General features: G+C 41.3%; 1 protein-coding gene across 4 annotated transcripts in view; it reads left to right on the top strand.

Annotated features, from left to right (window-relative positions):
* The window catches only part of znf217 (zinc finger protein 217), a 61838-nt gene that overhangs the window by 25570 nt on the left and 8672 nt on the right, over nt 1-27596 (top strand). For 3 of the 4 annotated variants that reach the window (XM_078555365.1, XM_078555367.1, XM_078555366.1), the window contains 3 exons: nt 7744-9588; nt 18267-18392; nt 23298-25025. In XM_078555365.1, the coding sequence (XP_078411491.1) occupies nt 7881-9588; nt 18267-18392; nt 23298-25025 (3562 nt within the window). In that variant the 5' untranslated portion in view covers nt 7744-7880. Of the gene's footprint in view, nt 1-6654; nt 6852-7743; nt 9589-18266; nt 18393-23297; nt 25026-27596 lie in introns of those variants that run through there. The other variant, XM_078555368.1, reaches the window with a different exon arrangement.

Here is a 27596-nt window from a genome sequence, read left to right on the forward strand (position 1 = left end):
ATTGTTGTAACATCTCCAACAAGAATCTAACCATCTCTCTATGATATTCAATGGAATTACCATTACTGAATCCCCCACTATCAACATCCTGGGGATATCATTGACTAGAAACTGAACTGGACCAGCCATGTAAATACTGTGGCTCCAAAAGCAGGTCAGAGGCTGGGAATTCTGCAGTGACTACCTCACCTCCTGCCTCCCCAAAGTCTGTCCACCATCAACAAGGCACATGTCAGGAATATGATGAATATTCCCAACTGCCTGGATGAGTGCAGCTCCAACAACACTTGAAGCTCAATACTATCCAGGACAAAGCAGCCCGCTTAATTGGTATCCCATCCGCCATCTTAAACATTCACTCCCTCCACCACTGATGCACAGTTTCAACAGTGTGTACCATCTACAAGATGCATTGCAGCACCTTCCAAACCAGCAACCTCTGTGACCCAGAAGGACAGGCAGCAATTGCGTGGGAACACCTAGTTCCCCTCTAAGCCCCACAGCATCTTGATTTGGAACTATATCACCCTTCCATCATTGTGGTTGGATCAAAATCCTGGAACTCCCTTCCTAACAGCATTGTAGGTGCACCTACACCACGTGGACTGCAACAGTTCAAGAAAGTGTCACACCACCACCACTTCTGAAAGGCAGTTAGGATGGATGATAAATGCTGGCCCAGCCAATGACATCCACACCCTGTGAAAGAATGAGGGGGAAAAAAAACGTAGCAAGTGCCCATAAACAGCACCATGATAAAGATCTTATAAACTGTTTCTTGTGATGCTAATTGATAGAGAACTATTGGCCAGGATAATTCCCCTGCTTTTCAAAATAGTGCCATGGGATCCTTTGGCAGACAGGGCCTTGTTTTAACATCTCATTTGAAAGGTAGCTCCTCCAAATGCACTGCATGCTTTCAGTACTGCACTGGAGTGTCAGTCTTGATTTTTGTGCTCTAACCCTGGACCCACTACCTTGTGATTCAGAGGCCGGAGTGCTACCAGCTGAGCAACAGCTGACATCACCCATTTTTCATATTCAATAGTTGTGTAGTTCTCTTAGTACTTAATGGAATCTGCAGGAAACCAATGGCCTACAGCTATTATTCATGGTTACAAAGGAAATCCATGAATACTTTGCATTCTTTAGAAGAGAGGATAGAATGGCAGAGAAGAGGGATTTTTTTTGAGGCAATTGTTACTGGGGAACTGAAGTTGAATTATTATCCTTGCTCTCCAGAATCATTCTAGAGTTGTGTGGTTTTGGCAGAAAACATATGCCCAGTAGAGCTTTATGTGTCAGAACCAGATCTGACTAGACCAGTTGTCTGCAAAATACTCAAATTGGCACCCCTTAGCCTTGAGTGTGGGTGGGGCGGAGTAGCATAGGATGATAAACGAATGGGATGGGAGATTAGTTCAACTGGGTGCAAAGGTATCCAATGTGGATGAGGGAGTAGTTGAACAAATAAACAGCTGTAGAGATGTTGTGGAAAATAGAGTGCCAAAGGCTTGGCAGTTCCAGGCTTGAAAGTGTTGTAAGCTGCAGGGGAGTTTTCTTCTTTCTGGGATAAATGCAAGTGGTGACTTGTAGTAGGTGATGGTCTTGTTTCAGTCACGATCGTTGAAAAGGTATATGAAAAAGAATCCTTTGACAGTTATAATCAGGGTGACCAACCATCCTGTATTTTCTAGGGTTGTCCAGTAATTTGGCCTTTTGTTCCACATCCTGGCTCATGCCTTCCTGGGATGTGTAATTGCCCTGCAATTATTCTTCTGCATCTGCTTGTGCATGTGTTGACTCCGCAAGTGCTTTGATTTGTGCTTGGGGTTTTTCAGTTGCAGAGCTCGTGGTAGGTTGTACGTGTTTGCCAGCATCACCCTTGTCCCTTAATTTATTCCCAAAGAGTTGGTCACCAGCTTGGTTATAGTACCCAACACTGCATGCAGGTAGATGCTGAAATCCTTTCTCTTTGCATCGCCATGGATAGATTTCACAAAATAATTCTGGTTTTTGAGTTTTTAACCAAACATAATCTTTGTGGGCAGAATATTACACTCGGCGTTCGGGAGCACGCCCGAGCGTAAAATGACACGCGATGATGTCGGGCGTGCGTCCCAACGTCATTGCGCAGTCTCACGATATTTTGTTTGGTGAATGGGTGCTGGAGTCAGCTGCGCACCTGCCGACAATTAAAAGGCCTATCAAGGCCTTTAAGAAGCTAATTAAATTCAAATTTACGCTGACCGTCCAACCTAACAGTTGGTGGGCAGGCGAAAAGGCCGAGTGGCCTTTAAACTTTTTAGGAAACCTCATCCATGGGCAGGATGAGATTTCCTAAAGCAAATAAACATCAAAGATTTTTGAATTGAAAACATGTCCCAGCTCATGTGACAGAGTCACATGAGGGGGCATGTTTTAATGACCATTTTATTTCCTCTTTTTTTATATATAAACAGCACTTCATCTCCCTGAGGCAGCTCTGTGCCTCAGGGAGATTGAAGCACTTTTTCATGCGTAAAAATTGCACTAGGCTCACTCCCCCTCTTCTCTCTCTTCCTCCTCCTCCGCCCGCACAGGCAGCCTTAATTGGCTCGCCCAGTGCGAAATCGCGGTGCGGAGCTTCCCAACCGCCTCTGCTGAGCACCCCCGCCAAGGGCAAAGTCCTGCCCCATGTATTTACATCCAACAGTTACATGGTCAATTACTGAAGGAAACTGATATTTTTCTAAATTTCAATGTTTACATTGCTCTACTCTTCTTGATCAAATGGATTTACACTCATTGCTCTCAGGATATTTACATTGCCCCTGGTTATTTCTTGGCTGTAGTTAACTATAGCATATGGGCAGTGACAGGAGTTTTTTAAATTTAGAAAAGTTATAAAAATGACAATTTTTCCAGCTTCAGTGGAATGATCAGGTTGGGAGCTGAAATTGTGGGATGGAGTGAACACTGAAAAACCAGTTAATCCCAAAATAATGATCTTCGGTGTAGAATTTTATTACAGTGCTACCAAGTGGCAATATTTTGAGAAATGGAAGTGGCTGGACATTATTTTTGTTCTGTTTTATTTTCTGGTCTTGAAGTCGACCTCTTGAGGTGGGGTCCTTTTTAACTGTAAGTTAACAATTTGATTTTGAGACTTTTTTTGCGTACGCCTTGAGGGCGGGTGGTCGGGGGAGAGGAAACATGAGGTGGAAATGGAGATGGCGAAGTGGGTGAAGATGACGTTCCCTCTAATTTGTGGGGTACACAGGCAATTCGTTTCAAGTGCACGGTCCCTTTAAATGTTTTTGTGTGGCCGTGGCACGTGCTATTTCAAAGGAGCTGGCTCATACGCGGCCTGGGTGGAGGACTTTTGGGTTGCTGTGTGCCTGCATAGCTTGAGGGGAATGTCAGTCAAGGTATAGTGTTGAAGTCAGAACTGGGAATAGCCAGGGAGACGGGAGGAGCTGAGTGCATAGCCTCAATTTTGTGAATGCAGGCATTAGTTCCTCAGAACTGGCACCTTCTTAAAGTGGGAGTTGCGGAGTGCGTTCAGGAGGTGAAAATGAGCCTGGTCATTTCTCCTGCTGTCTGGAATTAATGGGATGATTTAGTTGCAGAGAGCAAAGCAGTACTGTATGCATCTTAGGGTGGTCCAGCCGGTGAGTAGTCAGTGAAGTTTTGAAATTTTCTTATGTTTGTATGTGTGTAAAGTAATTTGTGTGTGGGGGTGGGGGAAGAAAATAAAAACTATTACATTGGTAATGAAGCCTGCAGACAGACAGCAAACCTTAACCTTATCGCGATATTTCAAATATTTTATTGAGTTCTTTAGTAGTGCTACAAAGAAACTGAGAATTGCGTATTTCCCCAGATTCAGTTGATAATCTGAGTGCCCTCCAGTAAATCAATCCTTTGTTAGAAATACGGCCTTAACTCAATTTTTGCTGTTCGATTCAAAGGCAAAACTGGAGAACCCAGAAGTGGGATAGTAAAGGGCAATGGCTTACATTTTAAGAAATTTTGATATGTATTTTAGCCTCTGAGTTACAGAAACTCAGCCTGCCTTTTCTAGCAGTAGCCTGCAGTGAAACATTGGGCTGGATTTTGCAGTCAGTGGCACCAACATTCATTACACTTATTTTCTGTAGATCTTTACACTCAAACTTCTTGTTATTGGAAAACACAGGAAACCCTACAGGAGAACTGGGATCTCTGAATAGGACGAGCAACTGTGCATCTCCTTAACAAGTCAGATTGAAGCATTGTTAATGAGCAATGCAGAATCTGAACTGGGAAGTGTAAGTTAAGCATATTTAATTCGCCATCACATCATGTGAAAGAATTGAAAGTGAGGGAAAGAAAGATGGTATGAAGAGAGTTAAAAGACAAATATTTCTATTTTTTTTAAACTATCTCTAATGAGTAAAAGCTGAAAGAATGAGACTCCATGGCCCAAATCTTCGGTATCCAGGTTATCTGAGATTGGATGCAAGTTGAAGATGTGTGTTGGGACCCTGCTGAAGGCCTAACAGACATGTGCACACATGTTGAAATTGCCTCAGAAGTTCAGACTTTTGATGGGCTGATTTCTGCTGCCCGTGTCAGTGTCAGAGACTTGGGCCAGATATGTGAGACTTACATAAGAGCAGAACATAAGAACTAGGAGCAGGAGTAGGCAATTCAGCCCCCCGAGCCTGCCCCGCCATTCAATACGATCGTGGCTGATTTCATTTCGGCCTCAACTCCAATTTCCCGCCCTCTCCCCATAACCTTTCAACCTATTACTAATTAAAAATCTGTCTAGCTCCTCAAATTTATTCAGCGTCCCGGCATCCATTGCACTCTGAGGTAGTGAATTCCACAGATTCACGACCCTTTGAAAAAAGTAATTCTTCCTCACCTCTGGATTTTAAACCTACCACCCCTTAGCCTAAAACTATGGCCTCTCGTTCTAGAATGCCCCAGAAGGGGAAACATCCGCTCCATGTCTACTTTGTCTGTCCCCTTTAGCATCTTATACCTCAATTAGATCTCCTCTCATCCTTCTAAACTCTAGCGAGTATAGGCCTAAACTGCATAAATAACCTCACACTAATCCACATTAAACTCCATCTGCCAAATTTTGGCCCATTCACCTAACCTGTCCATAACCATTTGTAAATTTTTTATTTCTTCATTGCAACTTACTTTCCCACCTATTTTGGTGTAATCTGCAATTTTAGCTATAGTACCTTCTATCCCTGAATCCAAGTCATTAATATGCATTGTAAATAGTTGAGGCCCAAGGACCGAACCCTGTGGTACCCCACTAGTTACAGCTTGCCATCCAGAAAAAGACCCATTTATCCCCACTCTCTGCTTTCAGTTGGTTAGCCAATCCTCTATCCAAGCTAATGTATTACCCCTAACTCCGTGTGATCTTATCTTGTGTATTAATCTTTTGTGCGGCACCTTATCAAAGGCCTTCTGGAAGTCCAGATATACTACATCTACAGGATCCCTTTTGCTTGTCACATCTTCAAAGAACACTAGCAAATTAGTCCAACACGATTTACTCTTCATAAAACCATGCTGACTCTGATGGATTGCATTTCACCTTTCCAAATGCCCCATTACTACTTCCTTAATAATGGATTCCAACAATTTCCCAAAGACAGACGTTAAACTAACCGGTGTATAGTTTCCTACTTTCTGCCTCCCCTGCTTTTTGAATAAGGGCGTTATATTAGCATTTTTCTAATCCACTGGAACCTTTCCAGAATCCAGGGAATTTTGGAATATTATAGTCAATGCATCCACTATCTCCACTGCCACTTCCTTTAAGACCCTGGGATGTAGGCCATCAGGTCCTGGGGACTTGTCAGTCTTTAATCCCAATAGTTTGCTCAGTAGTGATGGTGATTGTTCTAAGTTCCTCCTTCTATATACCCTCTGCACTACCTGTTACTATTGGGGTGGTACTGGTGTCCTCCACCGTGAAAATTGAGGCAAAATATTGATTAAGCGTCTCCGCCATTTCTGCGTTCCCACTATTAACTCCTCAGTCTCACCCTCCAAGGGACCAACATTCACTTTGGCTACTCTCTTTCCTTTTATATACTTGTAGAAGCTTTTGCTAACAGTTTTTACATTTTACGCTAGTTTTCTTTCATAATTTACCATTTCTCTTTTTATTTTTTTTTTTAGTAACCCTTTGTTGATCTTTGAAAGTTTCTCAATCTTCCAGCCTGCCGCTAACCTTTGCAATTTGGTATGCCTTAGTTTTTGCCTTTATGTTATCTTTAACTTCCTTGTGAGCCATGGATGCTTTTTCCCCTTCTTACCATCTTTTTTCCTCTTTGGAATATATTTCACTTGGGAGGATACCAGGATACTTCCCTGGAAATGTTATACTAACTTGGTGATTAGCCAGTGTAACTGAACTGAGGACCACAACTGAACCCCGCCACTACCCCATTCCCCTCCAACCCCAAACTACCTCACCCACTCACTCACTGAAAGACTTGTGATCTTTAAAGACTTACCTGAATATGGCAACTACTGTTGTGAAAGAGAGTCAGTGTCCTGTCTTTTCTTGCACTCATGTTCTCTCTCTTGCAACGCTCTCGCGCTTGCTCTCTCAGTAACTTCATATACTCCATGCGCGTTGACTGGAGAATCCCTTGGTGAGGTACTGGCATGGAATTCCAGACCTTGGCAGCTGAGGGAACAGTCACCAATGCTGGAGCAATTAAAAGAAGGGATGCTCAAGAAACCAGAATTTAGATGAGCGCAGTTAATCTTGGTGCTGGAGGAGCTTCCAGAGATGAGAGCAAGGCCATGGAGGGATTTGAAAACGAGGATGAAAGTCTCAAAATGTAGGCGTTGCTTAACTGCCCTCGCAGAGCGACAGTGGCTTGCAAACGTGATGGGTGAATGGGACTTGATGCAAGTTAGGACACAAGCAGCAGACTTTTGGGTGACCTCAAGTTTACAGGGAGTAGAATGTGGGAAGTCATCCAGGAGTGCTTGGAGTTGTCAAGCCTTGAAGTAACAAAAGTACAGTATTGATGAGGGTTTCGGCAGCAGATGAGCAGAGACTGAGTCGGGCGATCATTACCAAGGTAGAACTTGGCCGAAGTGATGGTGTGGGTATGTGGCCGGAAGTGCATTTTGAGGTCAAATTTGATACCAAGGCCGCAAGCAGTCTGGTTCAATCTGAGACTTTTGCCTGGGAGAGAGATGAAGTCAGGAGACAGGGAGCAGAATTGTAGCAGACGGCATCCTCATAATTTCCAAGTTTAACTACACGTGCGTGGTTACCAAAGGATTTCCACTTGAATAACAGCGAGCACTGATAGCTTTTTGCCGTGGAAATAGTGGTAAGCCTAAATTGATGAGTCCAAAGGAAAAATGGAGGCAGACACCCAGGTCTCCAATTTAGCAGAAACAAATGTGTATAGAAGTGAATGTTTACTCGGTTTCAAGCTGGACAGTTTTCAATAAAACCTGCCAAAGAGTAACTCCCTCTGGGTTTCTGATTTTCTTATTGTTCTTTATGTCCTTGACGTTTGCGTTGCTTTGCAGTTTGAAGCAGTTATACATTTGTGTGCAGAGTATCTTTATGAATTTTGAACTTTTTTTTCCATTCAGTTATTTTTGGCACCTAAGCATAATGTTTAAACAATTTTTGTTTGTTGTATAATATTAATGAGTTAAATGGTGACATTTTTAATCTTATTTTGAATGCTCTGTGTATTCTGCTTTCAGCAATTGAAACCCCTGCATCTGTAAGTACAAGGACACAAGGAAAGCAAGCTTTTGAGATTGAATTTGAAATTCTAAAGCTTTGTTGTCTCAAATAATGTGATGAGAATACAATATCAAGAACAGCTGAAGAAGAGCTTATGCCTTGGTTTACTGACCAGCCTACTCATGAATTTGTGATGAAATCTACTGAAAGCACGATAATGAAAACATCTGAGGATGTCAGAGATGATGTGAACTTAACACTTGGTGATGCAAAAAATTCTGTTGAACACCATTGTTCAATTTGTGACCAATATTTTCCTTTCGGTGGTCTTTTAACACAACATATGCACATGCATACAAATGAAAAGCGTCCATTTTGTGACCATAGAACTTCCCAGAAAGCAAATTTGAAAATTCATCTTCAAAAGCACAAAGTAGACCACTTGCAGCAGGGTAGAAAAACTGGAAAAAATAAAGCTAATCTGTCGCCTACAAGCTTTGAAATCCCAAATACTTTGTCGAACAGCGTCTGTCTTAATGACATTGAAATGGATGAGGCTGATGTTAAGCCGGTAAATGGTGTTGCTTTGTCCCTGGATGGTTTGGAAGGAAATGTTGCAGTCCAAGCTGAAGAATGTCTGCCTCTGCCTTGTATGTTTTGTAATAAGGGCTTTCGACACTCTGAAGAACTCCGTCATCATGTAGTGATACAGCACAGACCCACGCTATGTGAGCCCGCGGTCCTCCGAGTGGAGGAGGGGTTGAGTCCTATTGTTGAGGCACACATTACCGTAAGCTCTCCAGAACAGGAGGCAAATGATGAAAATGAAGATGGTGAACTCAGCTGTAAAGTGTGTGGACTTACCTGTGAGAGTGCTTTGAGTCTGGAGACACACATGAGGAAGCACAAGGATTCGTTTACCTATGGCTGTAATGTATGTGGCCGACGTTTTAAGGAACCCTGGTTTCTGAAAAATCACAGTCGAACACATTTAAGTAAAGCTAGGGGAAAATCTCAGCAGGATTCGGAAGGCCCTGCAACCGTCAACAACGTTACTATGCAGGAACCATTTTCAGGAAATGTTGTCTCTCCTTATAAAATGTGCATGGTTTGTGGATTTCTTTTCCCTAATAAAGACAGCTTGAAGGAACATAGCAAAGTCCACAACAAAGATCTGCCTGATGACGATAGACTGGTTGATTACTCTTTAAATCCAGAAGTTGCAGTATCGCAGGAAGCATTCCTGCAAATGCTAAATTTAAGTCCCTTCTTGTCACAAAGTTGTAACAAACCTGTGAAGCTGGGAAAATGGATACCTGAACTTGACCCCTTCAATACATACCAAGCTTGGCAGCTGGCCACTAAGGGAAAAGTGGCAGTTGGCCGAGAGAATGTGAAAGATCCAGGGCATATAGCAAACTCTGAGAATGAAGAGGAGCCCTCTGACAAAGAGGATTCCAGTGAACATTGGGCCACCGACAAAAGCAATAATGGTCCTACCTTGGAGAACCTTGAAAAATCTAAAATCAAAAACAGCAGTTTAGGCCAAAATGGACCACCTGCTATGGGCGATGTGGACATTGACCCCAAATTGACCCAGAACAAAATTAAACCGACCAACTGCACAATGTGTGGTAAGATATTTAGAACCTACCACCAGTTAGTGCTCCACTCCAGAGTACACAGGAAAGGCAGGAAAAGTGTAGAGAATCCTCCAATTTCTGTTGATGGCGGTGAAGCTGGCACTCAACCCATTGACTCTGTTACAGCAATTGAAGACCGCAGTCCAGGAACTGACAAACCTGAGGAGGGTTCTGAAGAGGGCTCAGAAGATGGAGTTCTTGGAGAAGGACTTGCATCAGGTAGGAAGGTTATAAAACTGTTTGGATGCTTAGATCTAATGCTCTATTAAATTTCTTGTTAATTCTCATTTTTCAAAAATTGAAAGCCCCTGGTAGGTCCCTAATGTCTTGGATAAGAATCTGCAAACTTCTGCCACAGTATCTCGCCGTAAGATAGAGCCCAAATTTTCGGTGACCCTGTGGTCAGATGCAGGAATGTTTCACAAAATGGAGCAGTCTCCCAAGTTCTATAAGTTTTAAAGTGATAAGCCGAGAAATAAATAGTTTCTTACTAAAATGTGCGTTTGGATTTTCTCCAATTAAATGGGTAGTGGTTACAATTATATATGAAGCTTAAGTTGTATTTTTATAAATAAGAGGCAAATTTATTGAGCTACAATATTTAAGACTCCTTTTTCAAGATTTATTACTATTCATTTCAAATTTACATAACAGGTAATTGCAGTAGAATATATTGTCATAAGACTGTTATATTTTGTTTCATTTAAACACTTTTTTGTGTTATTGACTTAGCAATACAGCATTCTTCTGATATATGTAAGTGATTAAAAGCAGCTTTGTTTATAAATCATATCATGTATCCCATTACAGGTTTTAATTGATTTTTCCATGTTTGAGGAAGGGCCCAAGCCATTCAATTCAAATCCATTTTGTGGGATTTGACCAAATGTGTGTTCTGAATTTGAGGCTATTTAAATATGTTTGGTCCTGTGAACCTTTATCGAGCTGTATTGCTTAAGTGAACGAAAATTTCTTCCATAGGTGGAGGGAAGGAAGAGAACACCTTATGTAAGATTTTGCACAGCAGTTGCAAACTTTTTTTTTTGCCCTACACAACGAAGTAGCTCAATTCCCCCAAAAAATGCATTCCTGCTGCTAACTTTTATGCTATTTTTAATAAATTCCAAACCCATCCAAAACTCAAGTCAAAGTCAAACTCTTGTGTTATTCCGATGCCTTTGAAATATGAAACAGCGCTTGAAATAAACTGAATGTGTTCTGTTTTATGCTATAGGCATGCTACAAATTTACCTTGACACGAACAAGTGAAAGCCCCCTCTCTATGCAAGAACTCATGAATATACATTCAAACACAAGCCAACAATATCTAATGCAAAGAGTAAATTAACTTTCAAAAAACATAATGGGCATGAAATTGGGATCGCTTGCACCTGTATTTTTGGGTGCCATAAGCACCCTTAGACCTTCAAAATGGCATCCAAGGCACATTCACAGACTTTGGGGTGAATAGCCCCAGAAGACGTATTGGTGCACACAGTGGATAGCTGCTTGAAATATACAGAGCAAGCAGATTGTGGCATCATGCTGATTTGATGTCAACTGTGCCATTGTGGGTTTCAACACTCCAGCTAACCCCCTCCTCTTAATCTTGTTGAATATGTGTTTATCAGGAGGAAGGACTCCTTCTACCCCACCAGCAGTATTTAAAGGGGTCATCAGTTACTTACAGGTTAATTGCTCATTGATTTCTTCTGGCTGCTGCTTTGATTCCACAAGTGTTTGATACTTTCTGTTTCAAGTGCAGAAGTCTACAGGAAATGGTCAGGCAGGTGTTGAAGGAGTTTTTAATTGACTTCATAACTTCTATACAAACACACCAGTTGCTCTCATATATGGGTGTACTAGTAGGCATGGGAGAAATGAATAGTGGCTGCGCAGAGCAAGCCGAGTTGCTGGAAGAGGGAGGAGAAGGGCTCTCAGAAGGAGCAAACATCTTCCCAGCTCTTTATGAATAGACCTGCTGAATTTTTCCAGGTATTTTTGTTTTTGTTCTAGATTTCCAGCATCCGCAGTATTTTGCTTTTATCTTCCCAGCATGTTCAGGAAGCAGTTTTCTGATCTGATCTGAAACGTCTGCACTTCACTGAAGAGGTCCTCCCTGAAATCTACCACCTGCTGTTTCCACATGTGCAATCTCAGCAGGGCTAAGGTTGCATTGCCACTGGCTGCCAAGTTGTCTCTGGCAATGAGCTCTAATACTCCAGGTTCGAGTTAGAGATATTTGCAATACCCTGCAGCTTGCCTACCACTTGCTTAAGGAAGGACACTAATGCTCTCTATTCAAAAAGTGCTGACTATATTTCACTCTTTTCCCAGAGAGTAGCAGGTGGAGTAAGCACATGGCTTTGCCAGGATTGCAGGCTTCGCTATGATGCAGGTTGTCATAGTTTGCGTGCACAGTGCTCTATGGGCAGTGCATGTCAACTCTTGCTCTCTATAGGAACTGAAAAGGATTCGGCTTCCTCAGTGTTCAGCTGATTTGTTCCCATACACAGCACATCATGCAGGTCAACGTCCATCCTGTTGTCTTTATTCTGTGACAGTCTACTGTGTCAGCTGCATTTGAGCAACCATGGTAAATCAGAGCTTATTGTCCAGTAGCCATCCTATCAGCTGACCATGGCTGATTGTGTGCAGCATGCATATATGAAATGTGATAAAGAAACCATTGGTGTGCAATAACACTTCCACTGCCGAGGCTGCTCTAGAAGGAGTCCTACGATACACTGCAGAGCAGCTGTTAAGAATTATGGCGATATGCTGTAAGTTGCACAAACTCCCCATTGAATGGATAATCCTCATCACCAGCTATATGGTGAGCCATTGAGGGAGAGGAGGCAACCTACACAGCGACTTTTTGGCCGGGCTGTTCATAAAGAGCTCATTCATTCAAGAGTGATATCAGTAACCACAAACCCAATTTTCATTCACCAGCAGTTCCACACCTTAACTTGCCTCTCAATTCCACCACAGCATTGGCTTGGCCACAATGCAAAAGTAAAAGCGAGCACAAAATAAAAATTCCAAAGCAAATTTATGAATTGAACCATGCCATATGCCATACAAAAATCAATAATCAACCTATGTGCCTGTCTTTTGTGTACCTTTTTTGCCTTTCATGGTTTTGCTATGCAGTACTAGCCCACTGTTTGCAGTGTGGCTGGGTGGAGGCCACAGGTGGCCTTAACAGGGCAACCTCGAGTAGCTCCGGACCCAGAAGGCACAGCTTCAGACTGCAACGTTTTAAAAATTCATTTATGGGATGTGGGTGTCGCTGGCTAGGTCAGCATTTCTTGCCCATCCCTAATTGCCCTTAAGAAGGTGTTGGTGAGCTGCTGCCTTGAACTGCTGTAGTCCAGGTGGTGTAGATACACCCACAGTGCTGTTAAGAAGGGAGTTCCAGGATTTTGACCAGGTGACAGTGAAGGAATGACGATATACTTCCAGGTCAAGATGGTGAGTGGCTTGGAGGGGAACTTCCCATCTTGGAGGGAGTGTTCCCATCTATCTGCTGCCTTTGTCCTTCTAGATGGTAGTGGTTGTGGGTTTGGAAGGTGCTGTCGAAGGAGCCTTTGTGAATTCCTGCAGTGCATCTTGTAGATGGTACACACTGCTGCTACTGTGCATCGGTGGTGGAGGGAGTGAATGTTTGTGGATGGGGTGCCAATCAAACGGGCTGCTTTGTCCTGGATGTTGTCTTGAGTGTTGTTGGAGCTGCACACATTGAGGCAAGTGGAGAGCATTCCATCACACTCCTGACTTGTGCCTTGTAGATGGTGGACAGGCTTTGGGGAGTCAGGTAAGTTACTCACTGCAGGATTCCTGGCCTCTGACCTGCTCTTGTAGCCACAGTATTTATATGGCTAGTCCAGTTCAGTTTCTGGCCAATAGTAGACCCCAGGATGTTGATAGTGGGGGATTCAGTGATGGTAATGCCATTGAATGTCATGGGGCAATGGTTAGATTCTCTCTTGTTGGAGATGGTCATTGCCTGGCACTTGTGTGGCACAAATGTTACGTGCCAAATGTCAGCCCAAGCCTGGATATTGTCCAGGTCTTGCTGCATCTGGACATGGACTGCTTCAGTATCTGAGTAGTTGCGAATGGTGCAACTACGTTGTGCAATCATCAGCAAACATCCCCACTTCTGGCCTTATGATGGAAAGAGTGTCATTGATGAAGCAGCTGAAGATGGTTGGGCCTGGGTGGCAGCAGTATGAACAGACTGGCTGATAGACAACAGCTGGGGTTTTTGGTGGAGTATCAGGGATGGGAAGATAAATGGTGTCTTTGTGCACACTGTAGGTTCAAACTTCATTGAGCTACTGCTGCCTCCATGGGTGTAAGGATTATGCAGACATGCATTGGGTTACTTTGGTTGTGCAACACTTTTCTGTGTTTTCCATGCAGGAGCGGGGATAGTGTGTCTGGTGAGTGTGGTACAATGTTATGTGGGTGATGTGTTACTGCCATAGTTGAGTAGCTGGCATTGTCTGCAGGCTGTGACATGTGGCTGTGAGGCTTGCAGTAGTGCTAAGTGTGTTAGTGTGCGGTGAAGCACATACATTTTATGTACAGGTTGTAATTGATATTGTTAGTGGGCGAGGTAAGGAGTGGTGATGAATTCAGCAACGTCTGAGGCTGGTGGTGTAGTTGGTAGGTTATGGCATTTGAAGATGCATTCACTGACAACCACGAGTGTGATGTCATTGAACCATTGCCGTACTGCATCCAGGCCCTCTGGGCGAGTCTCCTGGCACTAACTTCCGTGATTATCTGCTTCTGCTACCTTCTGATTGACTCCCGGCCTGCAGACACAGAATATCCCTCTTAGTTCTCACCATTACAGCTCAGCCCACTAATATCCGTGTCACAAAACCTTGGAGGCTGCTGGTTCCTACATAATGCCATTATTTAATGTTTCTCAGGTGCGATTTGCTTCCAGCACCTGCTCCAGCTTAAAATGGACCTGTCTATTAAGCAGTCTTAGCCATTCATATTATTGACTCCCTTCTCGTATGTCTGCAATTCAAGCAGCATAGTTCTCACTGGCTAGATGCTGAAGTAAGTGAAGGGAGCAGAAAGTTGGTGTTCTACCTGTGCAGTACTAGGGATGGGTTAATTATGCATTGAAAAACGACATAAGGAAATTGCAGGGACTATTGGATTTAACCCCCCCGCCATATAACTATTTGTTGGACATGTATGACTCGTAAGGAGATGTGAATTATGGAGATGTGCGTGTCTATGGTATAACTTTCTAGTGGACTATTTTACCTGCCTGCAACATGGGGGTGGTGTATTGCTTATTTAATATCAAATCTATGATATAGACAGAAGGGTTTTCTATATGGTACGTATTGGAGAAACTCTATTGAATAACCGATTCAGAGCCATGCAAGAAGTCTTTTATAACTGGTTGTTTTCATCTCTTGCCAGTGAGGGAATAATTTCATTTCATAATAGAAGTTGTGGTGTAATTGAGATACTTCTGGTTGAAGGGCTACTGTATGAGCTGCTGTGCTTAACTCTGAGAAAACAATTTTCATGTTTTGAAGCTGGAAGCTAATTATGGCCATGTGACAGCATCAATTCAATGAAATGTGATCACCTTCCCATGTGTTTACAGTACGTTTTTTATAAAAAAAACCTGCCTGACAATGTTAAACAATGCAACTACTTCAAACTGGACAACGATCCCTTGTTTTATGTGGGTATGGATTGGGTAATTAATTCTAAGTTTAATATACAGAGGCCTGAAATGCCTTGTTTGACATGACTTTTTAGTGGTACAGTGAAAGGGTTGAAATTAATTTCAATCAGTAGTTTGAATTTGGAACTGCCTTGAGCCTTCTTGCAATGACTGATGAAACTGACCAACTTATTACTCAAATATTCACATCAGGCCCATGACTCTGAAAGCAGTTTTACTGGTTTTGGCTACTGAGAATGGTGTGGAGAGGATGTTTCCTCTTGGGAGAATCTAGAACTGGGCTCACTGATTAAAAGTAAGGGGCCGCCCATTTAAAACGGGGATGAGGTGAATTTTTTTCCTTTGAGGGTCATGAGTCTTTGAAACTCTTCCTGAAAAGGCGGTGGAAGCAGTCTTTGAATATTTTTAAGGCAGAGGTGGATAGATTCTTTATCACCCCTTTGCTTATTGGGAATAGGTGGATGCAGATTTGAGGTTACTATCAGATCAGCCATGATCTTATTAAAGGGCGGAGCAGGCTTGAGGGGCAGAATAGCCTTCTCCTGCTCCTTGTTCGTATGCTCCTTTTTAATGGTTTTGTAGAATGTTCTGAAAATAGATGAGTGTAAACTGATGTTTTTTCCCTTCATCTTAAAGATGCACACACTGGGGTTTTTAAAAATGCCTTGTGTATATTTTGTACTTTATTCCTATGAAGGCAGTCACTTCAAATGTCACCTACTGTGTGACTTACAGACTAGTATTTGCCAGTGCTGCTGCAAGGAAGTTGATCTAATGGATTTTCAGAATTCAGCTGCCTGTCATAATTTTAAAATTACTGCTTACCTTTAAGCAATGCACTGTCTTGACTCATTCTTTTCATATTTCCAAATTTTCATTATGGATAACTAGTTTTTATTAGTTAAATACATGTTCATTGTCAGATTGATATTACAGTAGAATTGCACCATCTAGTGCTCTGCTATTTTATTACAGTAAAAGCATTTTCCACTTTACTAAATTACTGATACCCTAGAAATGCATGTGACATTACAGTGTGCATGTGATAAAATGACCTTCAACTGAATAAAAGTCTGGCTATGACTAATTACTGAGATGACTGTGTGCTACTGTGAATAGACTATTCTGATAACTTTAAAAAAAAAAATCACATTAGCATGTGTAGGATTGTGAAGAATGACATTGAATATCATGAGAAAACTGCAGATCATAGGAAAATTACCATATTTAGTACTAATCACACCGTTCTATCTTCCTTCCTTACCCCAATTTGGACTCATTACCTTCTGTGATCAGGACTTGCTGCACAGTGTAAAATTAAATTTAAGGTATGCACAGAATCAGGACTGCCTCGGTTCTTTGGAACTTCATCCCAGTTGAGACCCTCTAACCCTCACCACCTCAACCCCCGTGCTCCATCCATGCCAACTCACGCACTTCCACATCAGAGTCCTGCCCACCAATTTGGAAAGAAATTGGCCCAGTAGTCAATCTTAAGCCTCATTGGCTTATTATGACATTTGAGAACCTTATCATGGCCTTGGAATTTCTGCCTTAACTTCCTGCAGCCATCTTTTTATATAAAAAGGTCATGTATGCATGTGAGAACATTATATGGACATGGTCCAAGATGTTAGTGTCCACACACTGTTCCATTATTTTGCTCCTTTCTTTTAACTAGAAAATTTCAATAGCTGACATTTAGCTCTGATCATACTTAAGGACATTTTGATCATTTTTGAAGCTTAATATTTCAATTTATGGGCAAAATGCCCTTTAGTATGGCTTCTATTGATGTTTAAAGCTTCAAGTAATCACCCTTTTTATTTTAACACACTAGTAAAAGACATATAATGGTATTCAGGGTCAGGTAATGTACCAGATGAATAATGCCTTATTTTGGAAAAAGCTTCTGAATTGTCCATGGGTCCATCCAGTGGCCACAATGTGCAACTGCATCATGGGAATTAAAATGGAAAAATTGAATGGGATTTTTTTTCCATTTTCGAAATATAGGATGTCTCTGGTGAGGCTGACATTGATTGCCCATCCTCTAGTTGCCCTTAGGATGACAGTGGGCCACCTTGAACCCCAGAAATTTACATGTCATTATATGTCAATACTAGAGTTCAACTCCGATATCACTGCATTTGCTCTTATGTGCAATGCCACAGGAGTGTGTGCATGTATTTCATATTTTTCCATTAGTTATCATTGGATAGCATTCAGCAGCAACATTCCTGGCTCTCCTAGTACATAAAGATTTTTAAAAAAATACGACATCTGCCTTGTGTTGGCTATCTTGGCACATCCACAGGAGATTCAATCTGGGATCACCATGTTCAGTTCAGTGCAACATCTCTCATTTTCTTGTTTTATTGAATTTGTTGAAATCGTCAGTGTCCCTTAGACTGGTGCATAGAAGGAGAGCTTTGCTCTTAGCATTGGGAAGTCTCAAACCGATGAGATCTAGACCTATGTAATGCATAAATTGAATTTTCCAATTGGACTTTGGATGATTTTTACATTTTCATTCACTTCCCAATTTAATTGAAGCAAATTATGAACCACAGTGAACGTATTTCTCAGATGGTAAATGAATGTAATTGGTCTGAGAGGCAAATTGTAATTGGACACTGTAGGTTAGCATTGTAGAGTTGGTAATCCAAGTATTGATTATATATAGTTGCTATATGCTGGTATATCTTATGCTGAGACAATGCTGTATTCCTAAAATCAACATTCAGATTTCCAAATTTACTGATCCTGATGGTCACATTTAGCTTTGTTTGGTGGGGAGAAAAAAAAGAAACCGGAGGTAATAAAAGAATTTTGGCCTTGAGTAGTGATCTGGCAAACTTTTGCCTCATTGCAGTTACTAATTTTTGGGGATCCAGGTGCATCTGCTATTAAAAATAACACTAATTTTCTTGCATCCCATTTTCAAAAGATTTCTGTCACCTGTTAAAATACAAATGTGTCAATTTTAAGTACTTTTATCATATTGAATATGCACAATTTTGCTGTGGATTAATGTATAATTGGTAAATCATTCACCCTCTTGGATTAGGGTGAAATAGCGTAAGATTGCCAGAAAAAGAATTGTATAGGAGAATGGAGGGAAATAGCATTTTAAAATGGCTCTTGCTTTTTCTCTCCATAGATCGAAGTGAAGATGGCTCAGAACGAGGAAGAAGTAGAGAGGCTGGCTCATCCGGTGAATGCAGTTACTGTGGAAAGTCTTTTCGCTCAAACTATTACCTCAATATTCATCTCAGGATACACACAGGTGTGTCTGCCTTTTGCTTGTAAGAAATCTTGAGTCTTTTATAAGTGGCTTAAACAGGCTTAATATTATTGTTGACTTGATGCAGGATACAAGATATCACCGTCTATTACAGAGCCATAAATGAAAACCAGGCTTAAGCTTTATATGGATTGAGGCCTACAAAGAATATCTAAGTGCTTAAGAACATTTAAGTCTTGAGTGGAAACAGGCCTTTGGATGCATTATGCTTCATGACTCAGAGTCCATTTATCATTTTATCATGGACTGCTTCCTCTGTTTTACCACCCTGGCCCTAATTTAAGGAACAATGTTCTTTCCCCAATGTTCAGTGTTGCATAGAAGGAGAGTTTTGAAAAATGCTCGATCATAATGGCTTGAGCCAAGGGCTGCATGAATTAAGTTTACTGCCATGCTGAGCAATTGCTGAAGGTCTAATTAATTAATTCAATTTTTGATTATTTTACAATTCTAATCTCATTTTTCATTTAGGGTATGCCTATGGCAGTGCTGAAATTCTTTAATGTATTTTCTCAATAAAAGGGAGATAAAGCACCATCTAAATGTCAATTGATCCTACTTTTCTGGAACTCTGCTTCACACATGTGCAGTCCTATTGGGTAAAACTTATCTGACCTTGCTCAAAACTTGTGAATTTTGTGCTACTGTCCTCTAGTTTTTTCACACTTCAATCCTGTCTCTTTTAAAGTCATTTATATGTCTCTGTTGTGCTGTTTGTAAACCTTAGTTACTTTAGTCTTTCTTGCTGGCTTCAATTCCTAAGGCGTGAAATAATTCTAGGCACTTCTGAGCCCTTTGCATATTCGTTTTAACCCCCTCAGAGTAATCCTACATCATACCCATAATTAGTTGAAATACCATTTCAATCTTGCATACTTTTTTCCTCCCTCTGAGAAGGGAAGAAACAGTGATTAAAACATCTCTCACGCCATGAAACAGAAACTCGCTAAAAAGGAAAATTTCACCACTTGGTGATGGAGGGTAAGAGGAGGAAGAATAGCCTCCCCCTAACCTTCCCTTTTCCAAGAAGAACAGTCTCAGCTTCTCCAATCTATCCACATATATCCACTTAACTGAAGTCCCTCATCCCCAAAACATTCTTGTAAGTGTTTTCTGCATCCTCTCTAAAGGCTTCTCATTCTTTACGTCCAGTGCTGCTCCAGTTGAGACGGAACCAGCGTTTTATAAAGGTTCTTCATAACTTCCTTGCTTTTGTACTTGATTCCCCTATAGAGCCACTTTCTCAATGAGTCTTGCCACCTTCAACAATTTGCGCATACATACTCCCAGGCCTCTGTTCCTGCACATCTTTCAAATTGTATCCTTTTAAAAAAATTATTGCCTCTCCTCATCCTTCCTACCACATAACCCTTCTCTGTATTAAATTTAATCTGGATATATGCCCATTCCACTAGCCTGTCTATTTGCTCGTGAAGTTCAGCACTATCACCCCCGTAGTTCCCAATACTTCACCGACCCCCTAGGGAACCCCACTATATACCGTCCTCCAGTCTGAAAAGCAATGTTCACCATTTCCTGCCACTCAACCAACCAATTTCGTATCCATGCTGCCACTTTTTCCTTTTATTATATTGGCTTCAAATCTTTGCTTCTCCGATTTCCTTTTTTACTTGCCCTCTGCTGAACGTTAGCCTGTGGTGACCGTAACTACGTGGCATATTCCATGATTGTGCAAATTTCAATACAACTTATTTTGACCCTTCAGATGCATCCAGTACCCAACTTGCTTATTGCTGACCAGATCCTTTCAATGTATTATATGTTACTCCCAAATCCTATTTAAAGCCTCTGCCAGTAGAATGGTAAAATAAGACTCTTCCATCTTATGTATATTTACTGATACTAGGTTTTCATATTTCATTACCCTACTATTATCCACATTAAAACCCATCAATCTATGTACTTAAATCTTGTTGAAAATAATCAAGGGCTCATTAATTCTTGGCAGTCACAGATTGACTGCCCATTATACTCTTGGACTAATTCCCCCCCCCCCCCTCTCTTATTCTCTCTTCATCTTGTTACTTGTCCACTTAGCTTTGTGTCATTAGCCAATTTAGTACAAACACACTTTTCCGTATCTGTAAACAGTTGCATGTTGAATTTTCCATCTGTTCCATCTAGCTTTTCTTTAAGCCAGGGTCAGTTTTTAATTATTCCTATGAGCATTAACTTTTAGTGTCTTGAGGATCCTTTGTTGACCTGCTTCTGAAAATCTAGGGAAAACATTGATCATTTCCTGCCACTCAACCATTTTCATATCCACACTGCCACTTTTTATTATAGTGGCTTCAAACCTTTGCTTCTTCAATTTCTTTTTGCACTTGCCCTGTGTTGAGCATTAGCCTGTATTCTCAACCTGGCATCCAAGGAAATAGTCGTCATGTGCATTTTTATAATGATCAATGTGCACAGAGACATCCCAAAGCACTTTTTGAGTGGACAATAAGGGAATGAGAGAGTAAGGAGGGGAAAACTGAACTTATCTTTGGAGATGGGGAGGACGTTGAAATAGCAGAATTGAGTGAAGATGACTGAAGGAGTCTTCATTGATGATGAGGCAGGGATGGAGAATCACCCAAGTTAGTTATCTCCAAGAATTTTTTCCTTTCTTCCTGACGCACACCCCACGCCCCCACCACCCACCACCGCAGTACCATGATTCGTATTGCATAACCAGTCTTCAATTAGTGAGTTACTGTGTTGCTCCTCATGCCACAATTTGGAATCTTTTATTTTCTATTTCCAGTAAAAGGATTTGGGAAACTTATTTTTAAGTGCTATGTTTTAAAACACAAACTGAATTTCCACAGGTTTTAAAAGAACTACCGGATGCAGCCACTGAGGCAGAGGGGGTTTAAAGTGTTAACGAACCAAGCTTTGTAGAGGCTAACCCAATGACTGGCAATATTGAGCAAATCATTATCTGTTCTGGGTGATCTAAACAAACATTCATACCTGCTGTGTAAGTATGTATGAATGGGGCTGATTCTATTCGTGATGTGTCTGCTGAGAATATATACTTGGGAAATGTGGTAGTGAGTTTGGCTGGCTGACCTGTTGGCACATCCCTGAATGAGGAGGAGTCAGAGATGGGTTTCCTTCTACTTTCTATGAAAGTGCAGACGGGGGAAAAAAGAGGGAAGAGACTAGTGTGAAGTCAGTTAGCCAGTTCCACCTGAGAAGGCAACATGGCCTAGAGAGGAAACTTGCCCATTTCAAGCTCTGAGCTGGTCAAATCAAATGATATATCTGGAAAACTTTAATCCCTATCTCCATAATGGACTTAATACTTGTTTACATTGGGATCTGAAGTTGGTTGAGGTAAATCACTGACTGACTGTAAAATGAAGCAGCATAGTGATACATATCGCTAAAGTTTTTCAGTACACTAAGCTGAAAGATTGATGCTGCATATGTTGGAAAGGCTTCGATTATCCTAATATAGCCAGGGATAATAGTAGTACAAAGGACAGACATGTGTATTTAGGAGAATTTTCTTGACCAGTGTATTTTTGGCCCAATGAGGATGGAGGCATTTCAGGGTCTAGTTCTGGGGAATGAGGTGGGTCAGGTGTCAGTTGGGGAACATTTAGTGATCAGCGATCATAGTATCATTAGGTTTAGGTTAGCCAGAGGCAAAAACAAAGAACCAGGACCATTTTTAGTGGGATGGAACAGACCTGTTCCAAGTAAATTGGAATCAAAGGTTGGTAGGCAAAACTTAAAGATAACAATGAGTTGGTTTGGCTACAATCTATTACATTCCCACAATAGGAGAAAGGTAGAACAATCAAAGCCAGAGCTCCTGGGATAATGAACCCAGGAGAATAAGATCAGGCAAAAATAAGGAGCATCAAACAGATGTTAGGTTGATAATACAGGTGAGAACCAGGCTAATGTTCAGCAGAAAAAGGAAATCAGAGAAGCAAAGATTTGAAGCCACTATAATAAAAGGAAAAGTGGCAGCATGGATATGAAATTGGTTGAGTGACAGGGGGTGGTGAACGTTGCTTTTCAGTCTGGAGGAAGGTGCGCAGTGGGGTTCCCTAGGGGATCGGTGAAGTACTGTGAACTGCGAGGGCGATAGTATTCAACTTCATGAACAAATAGACAGGCTATTGGAATGGGCATGTATCCAAATGAAATTTAATACAGAGAAGAGTCGAGTGGTAGGAAGGATGAGGAGAGGCAATAATTTAAAACAAAAAAAGATTCAGGAACAGAGACCTGGGGGTATGTGTGTGCAAATTGTTGAAGGTGGCGAGACTTGTTGAGAAAGTGGCTTTAAAAAGGCGCGTATTTATAGAGGCATCAAGTACGAAAGCAAGGCAGTTATGATAAACCTTTATAAAATACTGGTTCATTCTCACCTGGAGTAGCAGCAGACGTAAAGAATGTGAAACCTTTAGAGAGGGTGCAGAAAAGATTTACAAGAATGTTTCGGGAATGAAGGAGTTCAGTTAAGTGGATATATGTGGATAGATTGGAGAAGTTGGGACTTTTCTTGGAGAAGAGAGGGTAAGGGGGCATCTATTCTTCCCCCTCTTACCCTCCACCACCATCATGCTACTTTTTACCACTTGAGGTTTGCTCTGGTGGTTAAATTTTCATTTTTTAGAGAGTTTCTTGTTTATGAAGTGAGAGACGTTTCCTCCCTTCTCAAGGGGGGAAAAAGTATGCAAGACTGAAATGGCGTTTCAACCAATTATGGGTATGATGTAGGATTACTCTGAGGAGGTACAACTTGTGATAAAATGATTTGTTTTATGTATATATGATCATGAATCATAATGCAAATAATTAGTACATTCTAACTATTGGAATGGTGTATTTAAAACTTTTTTGTGTGTGTTTTTGCTTCAGGTGAAAAGCCCCATAGATGTCCTCTCTGTGACTATGCTGCAGCTCAGAAGACCTCACTTAAATATCACTTGGAGCGACACCATAAGGGCGAGCAGAAAAAGGCTGAAGAAAAGAGTGATCCTCCGAAGAGTTCGTTGGCATCTCCAAAATTGGAAGTTGTACCAAAAGGAAGTGATGAACCTGTTCAGGAACCTGTGGACTCAAAAAGGTTGTTTACAGATTCTTTGAGCAGTGCCAAAGATTTGGATGCAGACTTTTCTCGGAGGAAACACAAACCAATCCATTCTTCTCGTTCAATTTTTCAAAATGCTTTGTTTCCAAATGTGAGTAGAGAGTTCCCAGACTTGAGCAGGGATACTAGTTTGCATGACAGTCGCAGGATCTTCTGTAATGCAGTGCTGCCATACCATGATAAATCAAAGAACGAAAAAGTGGTAGGTGAGTTACACAGGACTGACTCTGATCCAAAGGTGACTGTCGACCTGGATAATTCCAAGATTTTGGAGGAATGTTCGATGGAAGAATTGTCAGAAGTTGATATACAACAGAATAATGCTAAAAACATAAGACAGGAACCTGCTTCAATAAATGACCAATGCTATGTTAGTGCTAGAGTTAATATAGAGGACTTCAGTGATCAATCTGAATCCAGCTTATTGGAAAAGCCCTTGAATCTCTGCACCATGATATATCAACAAAGCCTGTGTAGTGATGGTATTCCTTGGGGAAAAGCATCTACCTCAACTTCCAAGAGTGCCTTACTGAGCAGCACATGCCCATTTTGTACTTACAAAACTTTGTACCCAGAGGTCTTAGTGATGCACCAAAGGTTGGCACATAAATATAATGCTGACCCAAGTCCAATAAATGGAATTCGAAGTGCTGTTTGTGGTGGGTCAGTTAAAAGCAGACGCACTGGATGCCCCCCTGCACTATTAGGTCAAGATGTCTCCTCTTTACTTGCCACCAAAGAAACGAACAGAGAATTTTCTCGTCGGACCAAGTCACCACTACCAGCAGCTTCACCAGATGCTTCAAACTTGCTGCTTGGGAAGGCAAAATCATCATCATCCTCATCATCACACCAGTCTCCGTGCAATAATCTCCTTCCCTCTGCAGCAGGATCCAGATCTTCAGGTGACTTTAAAGCGTTTAAGATGACCCAGAATCCTAATGTACACCTAGATAATTACGGATCCATGCATACTGAACTTAGACAGACACCAGATGTAGTGCAAAAAATGGAAAGAAGTGGATCGTCAGAAGCTAGCAATAGTAAAAGAAATATGTTTGAAAGGCCTGGTATCAGATTGGACTATGAATCTGATGGACCTCGGGGACCTTTACTTAGATTTGACAGTTTTTGGGCTCCAAATGTAAGCAAAATGTGTCTTACTAATGTGTCTGAGAATCAGGGAGGCTTGGACTCGCATGAGCCTACAGCTAAAAAAATGAAAATGAACAGTCCTTTAAGAAATGATCACCTTGCATTTGGAGCTAGGAGAGGTGTCCAGGGAAGAAATGTAAAATTATCTCAGGAGATGCCCCCTGTTCAGGCAAGAAACTCCGGGGTATCATCTCAGTCAGGATCAGCCTTGGATTCAAATGGAGTTGACTCGCATTGGAATGTATTGAAACTTTTGAAGTCCTACAACCAGCAAGATCTTGCCTCGCTGTATAATACTTGTGGACCCAGTAATAGTAGAGATCCTAATATTGGTCAAGAAGGTAGGTGTTTTTTAAATTTAATGTGAATGCATTTTTTGCAGTTTGATCAGTATTTTTAAAAGGTTTTATTACATCATATCTGATAGCTTAGGGTTTACATTTTTAAAATAGTGATCCATAGGGATGATGGCATCCATCGATCTTGGGGGACGATGGACTGCGCCCAGGGTGTTGGTCACTTCTGTATTGGACAGCATTTTGTTTTGGCTATCGAGGCTGATTTGTGAGTAGCGGTCCCTTCTGCAGCAGGCACATTGCCCCCAAGGTCAGCTGATGTTTTTTTTTACCATCCAGTGGGCTGTCTTTTCTGCAGTCTGGTCATTTCTTTTGTCCTCTGCTTTTCCACATCCTGACTGCTTGTCTCCAGGCACTCTGGGTAACAGCAAGGACTCCCCGTGCATCGACTCCAATCCTGGTCAACTTGAGGTCTCGTTTGCAGACATCCTTGTATTAGAGATGTGGCCAGCCTGCTGGTCTCATGCCAGTAGCAAGCTCACCATAGAGCATGCCTTTGGAGATGTGGTTGTCATCCATTCAGCTCACATGGTTGGGTTATGTGAACCAAATAGATGTCTGCCCACATCCCCAAAGACATGCTCTATGTCTCACAAAATGGGGATAAAATGAGTGCCTATGTTTTGCTGGTTCCAGATGTTCATTTAAGTCCCTCCCCAAAAGTCCACAATTTTGAAATGTATTTTTTAAGTTTAAATGCTGCCTAGTAGATCAATAACTTTTATACATTTTAATGATGTCACTAACCCTCTTCACTAGATATTCTTTCACTTTTATACACATACACCGACTCGTGTACAGACACTGACTCGTGCACCGACTCACACACAAGAATATATAATTAACTGAAAAATGGCTAAGTGCTTTTACACTTCCGGCAAACTAACTTGACTTTAAACAATAAATGCTTCAATCACCTGCTACATACCAGCCACTTCAATTTGGGCTTCTATTGTTAGAACCTTTGTAAAATATCACTGGCAAGGTTTGTTTGAACAAACAGAACATGTTCACAGAGTGAAGGAATGTTTACATGGGCTGAACTTCTGACAACACCATCTGCTTTGGACCAGCAACCTCATTATGATTTCTTCTGATCTTGTCTACAAACTGCTGATCTTTAATTGTGTTTGAAGTCAATTATCGATGTGCAAATATGACAGGTTAAATGAAGATTCGGATTAAATTTATACTATGTGTTAATGTTACAGGATTGAAAATTTGGTAGCATGTAAACTATAGGAATAATTACCCTGCTAAATCTTTTAACTCTTTCCAGGGGAAATGGGTTTTGAATGAGAAGGTGTCACTGATCCAACCTTCACTTTGCACTTGATAATGTAGGCAGTGGGAAATACTAAATGTCTTTGAGCCCAAAGTATCTTTGAGCACTTTGAATTACAAAGCAGGTCTTGTTGGTCTGTGACAGCATTCTCTGGGGCAGAGTGTTGTGTTGGATGGAAGATCAGGAGTGACATGGGAAATGCATTACACTCAGCAAACTTGATTAGCCCATGATGTTTCCAATCACTGCTTGTTCATCATGCTGATTTTTTTTTGCCCAGAGGAGACATGAAAGTTCTGGTGCCACTCATTCCTTGTTGTTTTTTGCATCAGTTGCCCCTATCAAGGTGATGCTGTTCCATTTTGCCTGACTTTTCTGCTTGATGAAGCTGGTTGATGTCTGAAAAATAAAACCAGCTGCTTAAAGGATCATGCCTGACAAGAGTGTGATGCTACTGTAGAGACATATCAAGCTTGTGGCTTTTAATTTAATGCAATTTATTCATACTTGCAGCCTTGCACTTTTTGTGGGCTGCCAGCACTGATGACAATGAAGGCTGACAAGTAGTCATGCCGAGGCTTATAGTAGCCAGAGAGGGCCCTGGCATATCAGAAATGCTAATGATATCTTCCTGTCCTGAATTTTAACATGATCATTTCTCTGGCTGTTTTCTGGTCATTATGTTACTTGGGATGCATACAGGGCATAGAGATTGTGTCAGACACAATGAAAAACTGATTATTGTTGCTCATCAACTGTTCACACCTTCCAGGCACTTAAGTGGGATATTTTTAGGCTAAAAAAAACATACAATGCCATTGGTAGATGTGTCTTTGCTGATGAGGTGTATGTTTATTATGTATAAGAAATCAGCTTTCAAGGACATGGTTGGAAAAATGTTTGCAAAATTTCCGTAGTTTAAGGTATGTTTTTTATATCCAGCAGCTGAGCAAGGATTAGTCACCAAGAGTTCTGCAGTCTGAGGGATTTGTTGAATTTGAGGGGTTTTTTGTCGAGTTTCTTGGGCATGCTACCTTCCTGGAGCAACATGCTCAATCATTGTTATGCAGGGATAAGTCTGTGGGACAAAATCTGCAACTTTTTAAAGGGATGATGGCTGACTTGCCTGCCTATTTTCATTCATTTGATATTTTACAAGATTCATTATTGTAATCATGCCCACTTAATGTTATGACATTTCATTAAAAAGATTTCACTGCAGCCAAATAATGGTCACCCTATGGCCCAGAAGGAGGCCCTTTAATCTATCC

This window comes from Cetorhinus maximus, chromosome 13 (assembly GCF_964194155.1).
Source record: "Cetorhinus maximus chromosome 13, sCetMax3.hap1.1, whole genome shotgun sequence".
In the NCBI taxonomy this organism is placed as follows: Eukaryota; Metazoa; Chordata; class Chondrichthyes; order Lamniformes; family Cetorhinidae; genus Cetorhinus; species Cetorhinus maximus.